This window comes from Setaria viridis, chromosome 9 (assembly GCF_005286985.2).
Source record: "Setaria viridis chromosome 9, Setaria_viridis_v4.0, whole genome shotgun sequence".
Classification (NCBI taxonomy): Eukaryota; Viridiplantae; Streptophyta; class Magnoliopsida; order Poales; family Poaceae; genus Setaria; species Setaria viridis.
This window is the reverse complement of record NC_048271.2, coordinates 40144614-40153553: the sequence shown is the minus strand read 5'-3', so window position 1 is coordinate 40153553 and position 8940 is coordinate 40144614. Positions and strand designations below refer to the sequence as shown.

The following is an 8940-nucleotide window of genomic DNA, read 5'->3' as shown; positions in this document are numbered from 1 at the left end:
CGTTGACATTCCTCTAGTTGCCCTCAAACCATATGACTCGACCAACAAGTCATGAAGTTGATTAAATAATTGGCAAGACATCCTAAACATGTTGTAGCACGAGGTTCTATTTGCAAGTATTTCCTGAACCCATTCTATACCCGATACAGTGGCTACCCTCCTTGGAGCTTTGTGCATGAAAGAGTCATAGTACGTACCAATCATGAGTGCCGTCTGCACCATTTCGTGATTCCTCTTACGATTAATGATAGCCAAATTCAGGACAGTTTGAGCCTCAATTGCAAGCTCCTCATCAGAATCACTTGAAAAATAGTCAACCCCATCCTAATTCAGCAAAAACAAGTCAGTACCAATTATTAATGAAACCTAACAGCCACACATTATAATAATTCAACTTGACATGTCCAAACAGCCATACATAGGACCATATCAACCAAAACAGTAGGAATTATTAAAGGAAATTGACAGCCACAAATTGATTCAAATAGGACCATAACAACTCAACCAGCCACATATAAGTTCAAACATGATGGTTCAAATCAGCCACTTGTAGGTTCAAACATAAAAGTGCAAACAGCCACATAACAGTTCACTCATAATGCTGCAAACAGCCACATAAGTTCAAACATAAAAATGCAAACAGCCACATAGCAGTCCTAACATAACATTAATAACTAGACAATATTATGGTTCTGGCACCATCTCTTCAAGTATGTCATCCTTGCTTCAGCAGAAGGTAGCTGACAGAAGAATTCCCTGTAATATGGGTCTCTACAGATCTCGTTGCATGCAAAGAATTCCTTGCTGTCAAGGGATGCCCCACATTCTAGAGCCAACTGCTGGCAAATCTTAACATCCTCTGCCACTGACACCTTGGGCGTCCTATGCCTCCTCTCACTGATAGATTGATTCAGACTCTCCACACTCTTCAATACCATATGTGTGGCATCATCACATGCAGACATCTTAGCAACTAGGCTACTCATCATCTTAACTATTGGGCTCTTGGACCTCTTTCCAGGACTGGTGGCAGTGGACCTGGTGCTTGTGCTTGACCTTTTCTTGCTGTTAGAGCTCATTGGGCTGTAATCAAGGTCATAAAAAGACCCATCCTGTTCATCATCCTGAGAGTCTGCATCTTCCCCATCTTCTTCCTCTTCCTGTTCAACTCCAGGCACAAATGAGGTTGACCCATCGACTACAACATCTTGGAATATTTCCTTAAGCTGATCAAGGTAGACAGGAGCCCCATATTGTAGTTTAGCACAGTGTGGTTTGCCCTTCAAATCAATTGCAATTTCACATTAGACAAGTGCAAACATCCACACATTCTAAAATTGTAACTGCATGGAAATTAATCCTATGCATCTTACCTTGAGATTTTCTTCCCACCACCATTTTGGGGCAGCTACAGTACCATCAGGATGCTTGCCAAGCCCAGACTCCTTTTGCAGTGCTTTCCAAAATCCTAACATAGATTTCAACTGATATATTCGGTGCCTCAACTGGGATTTGTCATGCCTCAATCCAGTAGCAATACAATATTTGTCTGCAATTATCTTATATCCTCTTCCAGACATGGTACCTTTGTGGCAGTTTCCACATCTAACTTGCTCTACGCACAAATCACACAACAAAGCAGTATTTCTTTCTGTCCATTGAGCTTAGTCACTTTTCCTCTATTAAGAACAGGAAAGACACATTCTCAAATCAGCACTGGAACTAAAACAGGCACACATTGCACAATTGGTAGGACTCTGACTAGAATACTAGTAATTATGCAACAATCTACCTCATCGACATTAACCAAACCATGCAATCGATCTCTAGCAAAGCTACCACATCGAATTTAACCAACCTATGCAATTCAACTCAGGCAAAGATCCTATACCTCAAAATTGTGTAACAATCAAGAACAGCAAAGTTGCATCAGAATACCTTAGAGCCGGGGAAGATAACTTCAACAGGATCTGCAGCATTGTCGCCGTGTTGATCACCAATGTCAACTACATTTTCTGCATCAACGGCCGCTGCTTCACCACCAGTAGTTCGTGGACGACATCCGCGGCCACCGCCACGACCTCCGCTGCCGGCACCAACTTCAGGCAATGCACCACATGAGAACAGAGAGCGCGTTGCACGCCCTCCACCCCCACTGCTGCCACCGCCGCCTCTGCTCCCACCGCCTCCTCTTCCACCGCTGCTTCCTCTGCTGCCGCCGGCCCCTCTGCTGCCGCCAGCAGATCTGCTGCCGCCGCCTACTCTGCTGCGACCACCACCTCGTCCTCCAGCACGAGCCACGCGTAAGCCGAGGGTACGGCTTTCGCGGCCCCGGGGTACTCCGTCAGCGCGAAGGAAATCGGAGTAGGAGTGGATGTCGGGGAACTCCTCCGCCTGAGAGTTGAGGTCCAGGGCCTCCATGCCTTCACGGGGACCTCGGGGATACTCCGACTGCGACAAGAAATCGAAGCCGCCGGGGGGGATTTGTGGATCTGGCTGGGGGAATAACTCCTGCAACCCGTCGTCGCCATGCCCGTCCATGACCACCGGGCGAAGATTGGGGGCACGGTGGCGGACGCCTGGGACCGAGGAGGTCGTGGATCTAGGGGGTGGCGTGGGGAGCAGATGAAGGTGCGGCGGGAGGGGATGGTCTGCGGGTGGGGATGGCGGCGGAAGGGGAGAAGGGGCGGGAGGAGAAGGCGCACGAAGGGAACGACGGGCGGGAGGTGAAGGCGTCGGCAGTGGACGACGGGCGGGAGGGGAGGACCGGCGGGAGTGAGGGGATGACCGGCGGGAGTGAGGGGATGACCGGCGGGAGTGATTGGCGGCGCGACGCGGACGACCGAAGTGAGGGAGGGCCGGCGGGAGATCCTGACTGCGGCGGGACGGGGGTGGGCGGCGGGACAGGGATGGCGGCGGGATGGATGGCCGCCGGGAGGAGATGGCGGAGGGAGATCTGGCGGCGGGAGGGGGGGCTGTGGGAGGGGGATGCGGGAGAGGGAGAGAGAGGGGGAAGCGGGCGGGCTTGCGGGAGACGGAGAGAGAGGAGGATGCGGGAGGGGCAGCAGGGGTAAAGGTGCATTTGGGATCACTTTTAGCACCTTATAGCACCCCTTGGGTGTGCTAGAGAAAATGGGGGTGCTAAACTTTAGCACACCCCTTTTAGCACTCCTGTTTGGGAGCTCAAGTGCTAAAATGTGCTAAAAGGTGGGGTGCTAAACTTTAGCACCCCCTTTCCAAACATCCCTTAATTGAACCACCAATCCCATTCCCATGTACAAGCGCGCGCGCACAGAGGGGCAGATCGGCTTAAATCTAGTAAACAATAATTGGGTTTTGTAACTGTTCCAACGGAAGAACAGTGCCATCGTACTACCCAAGCTAATTAAGGACCAAGGAGATAATGACTGATGCCTCCACTTTCTACTAATAATGAATGGAGCCATAACGAGGATAAATCCACATAATGCAAGAAGAGGCCATCCATCGCACGGACAAACTGATCTCACGGAGAAATTGGTAGAAGATTCAAACCAATCTTTTGGGAGAAATTGGTAGAAGATTCAGACCAATCTCTAGGAGAAATTGGTAGTCTAGGGTTCGGATTACTCACCTCGATCAATCTGCTCGTACTCCAGTATCCACCGGCGTCGTTCCGATCATCCAATTCATGCGGCGGCAAAGAGGGGTGGAAGAGTCTGCGCGATGCGGTGTGGAAGTCTTGGCAGCTCGCCTATTCTGGTATCGTAGGAGATAGGTGGCTTGGCTAAATTTTAGTGGCTCGCTCTAGCAGTCTATGTCATTCGGCTTAAGTAGGTCTAAACACACGTTGACTTGTCAAAACCATTCCACGTAGGCAAATTCGGGGACAAATCCTGCTTAGGGGTTGATTTAAGCCTGTATCAATACAATGAGGCATTAAATTGAGCTGATATTTTTGTTAGGGGGTGGGACGGATAAAGTGAATAGGTGAGGTGAGTAAAATGGACTTTTTTCAAATAAATAGTAATTTTGGACGAACGGTATGTTCTATGAAAAGATTTCAAGATGAATTCAGCAACTCATTGATATATTGTCAATCTAAGTAAAAAATTTTACATAAAAAATCATGAAACGACCGACACAATAAGCAAATAAGAGGGAGTAACTAGTTGCAACAAATTTTAGAGCCGGAGGTAAATATTAAAAATTTGTTGTCCCTTAGTTGCATTCCTCATGTTGGCACGATTTAGATCATTTGCTTAGACCATGTAGTTTTTTTTTTTGAGCAAGCTCGGGCAGGTGCTCTGCCGTTTCATTATAGTAGGAAGCAATAGTTTTGTACAGGATCCCCATGGGCCAATATTTACAAAGACCTAATCAGTTTGAAAAGGAAAACATGTAACAACAGGACCGCGCTGGGAAGCAGCAGTTAGACTACATTTGACTTCGCCAGCTTGTAGGCGGCGATGTCCTGGTTGATTTTGGTCACATAGATGATTAGCTTCGATGGACTTGTTGTCGAATATTCTTCTGCATGTTTCCTTCCATATGTTCCAAGCATTAGACCATGTAGTATACTTGAACCACGTCTACATGTTGCCATGTTATGTAAGCAGAGCGTGTCAGTGCGTGTTAAGATGCGGGTCCTGGATTGTACTTTGTTCAAGAGAATTGGTCGTGGCCGGATGTCGGCTCCGTAAGCATTTAACACAGAACGGATCGAGCACAAACTTGCATCTATGTAGCAGTCTAGTCTAGAACATGTGGTCGTGGAAAAGCGCGCGCACGCTGGTGCCATCGCGCCGGACATGGTGGTCCACGATTCAGACCAGTCCACAACCGACAGCTAGCTCTTTTCCCTGCATAGCTTCGCCCTCCAAGTTCTCCATGAAAGCACCACACCAAGCAATCGCCGACTATGATTTAAATGATGGGAGCAAAATGGATTATTTTTCTATTTAAAATGTGTATAGGGAACTCGCTCATTAGAGCATCCGGAGTGTGCTAAGGGGGTGTTTGGGTACCCCTTGCTAAACTTTAGCAGCTAAAGTTTAGCAACTAAAAGTTGCTAAACTACCAAAAATCCTTGCTAAAAGTTGCTAAAGTTGAGTTACTAAAGTTTAAGCACTTTAGCAAGTTTTTGGTTGCTAAAACTTGCTAAAAGGTGGGGTGGACACCCTTTGCCCCTCTTTTATTGCCCAGTTTTCTCTGTCCCCAGCGGCACCCGCACCCGCACACTCAGCTTCTTTCCCAGCCGCACCCGCACCCCTCCTCAAGAATCCGCTGCCACCGTCGGCTCTTTCAGGCCACCCCCGCTGCCGGTACGTGCTCCCATCCCCGCCGCACCACCCCCATGTGCCATCCCCGCCGCTGTTCTTCGCCCGGATCCGCCATCACCACCGCCTCCCACCGGATCCGCCGTCCCCGCCACCTTCCCCATCGGATCCGCCATCCCCGCCACCTGCACCACCGGATCCGCCATCCCCGCCACCTTCACCACCGGATCCGCTCCGTCAACCCATCCAGCTACATCGCGAAGGGCGGGAGGGGCGGTGGGCGGCGCCGCCGCGCGGTGTAGCTCCGGCCGTCAACACCATCGCCGCGGCCGGGTTCAGCAGCCTCATCCTCACCGGCTCCACCGACGGCACCGTCAAGGTTTGGCGTCGGGAGGCGGCGGTGGCCAGCGGCGACCGGACGAGGCACGTCCTGGAGCGGGTGCTCCGGGAGGGTGACGACGCGGTGACCGCCGTCGCCGCTTGCCTCGAGGCCCGCGCCATGTACGTGGGCTCCTCGGACGGGCTCGTCACGTGCTGGCGGTGGGGCGCAGGCAACGGCGGCGAGCCAAGGCTCGTGGGTGTGCTCGCCGGCCACCAGATGGGCGGGAGGGAGGAGGGAGGAGGGAGGTGGGAGGAGAGAGGAAAGAAGGGTACCTTTAATAAGGGTACATAGGTCTTTTTACAACTTATTAAATGCTGTTTAGCAAGGGTATCCAAACAGCCTTTGCTAAAGTTTAGCAAATTTTGGTTGCTAAACTTTAGCAAAGGGATCCAAACAGACCCTAAATCAAAATCGATGCCTCATTTTGATATGAGCTACAGTGGCAAGCACCATATGCTGTGGCCCATATTAGCAAAAGAAAATACAGTACGTGAAAGCTAACTTAAATATCACTTTAATTTATTCTGTCACCTCATAATATCTCTCCTATCCTTTTGGTCACCTACAAGTGGGGGCCATGTACTTTCCTCTCAAATCGAACACCGAGGTATCGATGCTAGGATTTTCGATGCCTGCAGTGTGCTAGCCTCGAGGTTTGGATGGAAAAGGTGTCCAAGCATCCTTTATTTCCTACACTTGCGACCGCCCTTTATTTGTTTGTTGAAAGTTTAAACCTGTGCGTCCTTCACCCTGTTCGCTTCAGCTTATTCAACCGACTTATCAGTCACCAAACATTGTTTTTCTCTCACAATAAATCAGCCGTTTCAGCTTTTCAGCCGGCTTATAAGCTGAAGCGAACAGGCCCTTGTTATTCTGTCCTCAAGGGAAATTACCAGTGTCGCCGTGCCAACTTTGTCATTCAGAAACAGCGCGGGTCCCACATGAGTAGCACATAGGTGCCATCGGGCCGGACATGGCCCACCATGCTGACCACAGTCCACAATGTACATGCAGTACAGCTAGCTCTTTCCCTACATAACATGCAATGGTCCTCCAAATAGACCATGAAAGCATCGAGTCATTCGATCTCAAACGAGACAGCAACACCATCATGGAGTTCACCAATCCTCGCGATGTCGTGACGACAGCGCTCCTCGCCGTCCTCGTCCTCGCGGCCGCGGCGCGCACCGACGCCGCCCTCTGCAACAAGTTCGACGAGGCCGCCCTGCTCGCCGTCAAGTCGGCCTTTGGCAACCCCTCGGCCCTCTCCGGCTGGAACTCCACCGTCGCCTGCTGCTCCTGGGACGGCATCTCCTGCAACGCCGCCACCGGCCGCGTCACCGACCTCACCGTCTTCTCGCTCGACATCTCGGCGCCGGTGCCCGCCGCCATCGCCAACCTCACCGCGCTGCAGACCGTCAACCTCGCCTACAACCAGCTCCACGGCAGCATCCCGGCGTTCCTGGGCCCGCACGCGCTCCCGAACCTCACCTTCCTCCGCCTCGACGGCAACCGCCTCTCGGGCCCCATCCCGCCCACGGCCACCGTCTTCAACCTCCTCCTCGCCGGCAACCAGCTCACCGGGCAGATCCCGGCCAACTTCGCCGACGCTGTCTTCGGCGAAGTGAGGCTCTCCGACAACCAGCTCACGGGCGACGCGTCGATGCTGTTCGGCACCAAGAAGCAGCTGAACGCGCTGTTCCTGTCGCGCAACGGGTTTAGGTTCGACCTCGGCCGCGTGGAGCTGCCGGAGGTGATGGACATCCTGGAGATCGACCACAACATGGTGTACGGGAGCATCCCGGCGGCGGCGGCGGCGAGGAAGTGGCTGGCGTTCAACGTCAGCTACAACCAGCTGTGCGGGCCCATACCGCAGGGGAAGTACACGCACAGGTTCGGGCCAAAGCACTTCGCCGGCAACAAGTGCCTCTGCGGCCGCCCGCTCGCACCATGCACCTAGAAGGCTAGAACAGATAGCCGCTTAGTGATTTACCACTATTAGCAGCAACTTCATTGCAATAATCCCACGTGCTGCCGAACTTTATTGAATAAAGTGGATGATAGCTAATTATTCTGTTCATCTCTCAGGTTCAAAATTTCGACGAAAAGTCACGAATTTTGTGTTTTTTCGCTAGTGAACGAAAAATCCAAATTTCAGCCTAAAATTTCATTACATATGGTTTTTTTAACCATTCATATAATGTCCATAAAGGCAATTTTTCTTTCACTGGCATATGAGTCCACGCGGTCATGGGAACTAAGAAACTTAACATGCGTTGTGCATATGGTTTTTTAACCATTCATATATACCTTCCTCAAAAGGTTCCTTTTTTTTTCACTGCCATATGGATGCGTTAAAAAACCATTCATATAACGTCCACAGAGGGGCCCTTGTTTCTTTCACTGACATATGGGCACGTTGTTTGGACTCGAGCTAGGCACCTCCCACTATCGGAGAACCAACCTTTCGTCCACTGCATTAGTGCCGGTTGCAACTGGACTCAGTACTGATGTGAGCATTAGTACCGAACCTAACGACTAGTTCCCCAGAAGCCCCCTGTGATCCCCTTTAGTACTGGTTGGAGGCCCCAACCGGTACTAAAGGTTGCACATTAGTACCGATTGGAGCCTCCACCCGGTACTAATGTGCAACCTTTAGTACCGAGTGAAGCCTCCACCCAGTACTATATTCCGTCCTATAAATCCGCCTTCTTCTTCCTCCTGCCCGAGCCATTCACCACAACTTGGGCTTCATCCTATCTATGGCGCCATTGGGGAGGTGCTGCCAGATTGAAGACCATTTCGTGGGGATTTCACTCATTCAAGTGCTCTAAAGGTTAGAAACTTCATCCTCCCTTGATACATGGTTAGTATACTAAGCTTTATGATTTAGAGCTAGAGTAATTTGTGATTTCTAAAATAAGGTACAATGGAGAAAAATTTTATTTATATGCATGTGTTATTTAGAGCTCGTAGTGAATTTTTGAATAAGCTACATTTTTTTTGGATGCTATGTTTCGTAATAGTCAAAGAAATTGATATGAGGTTAGAGGAATAATTTCATAGTTTAGTACTTTTCAAGTATGAGCTAAATAAATTATGGTAAATATGAGTGAGATAAATTGTGGTACCGGTTGGTCTCCCCAACTGGTACTAAAGGCTCCCCCTTAATACAGAATTAGCAATACCGATTGCGCAACCGGTACTAGGTTACAAACCGGTACTGATGGGGCTTTCCCAGCAGTATCCTGGTTGAGTGAAACGTAGCAAACAATTGTGTTATGAGGTATCTTGGGAATT

At 50.2% G+C, this 8940-nt stretch overlaps 1 protein-coding gene across 1 annotated transcript; it reads left to right on the top strand.

The window, feature by feature from the left end:
* Window positions 1-6659: 6659 nt before the first annotated feature.
* On the top strand, window positions 6660-7720 carry LOC117839798 (polygalacturonase inhibitor 1). The gene has a single exon (XM_034720218.2). The coding sequence runs from the start codon at window positions 6686-6688 to the stop codon at window positions 7598-7600; it is 915 nt and encodes a 304-aa protein (XP_034576109.1). The 5' UTR covers window positions 6660-6685; the 3' UTR covers window positions 7601-7720.
* The last annotated feature ends 1220 nt before the right edge of the window (window positions 7721-8940 follow it).

Bases quoted from the DNA above. Each gene is read 5' to 3' on its own strand.
- LOC117839798 (XM_034720218.2), top strand. From the start codon at position 6,686: ATGGTCCTCCAAATAGACCATGAAAGCATCGAGTCATTCGATCTCAAA.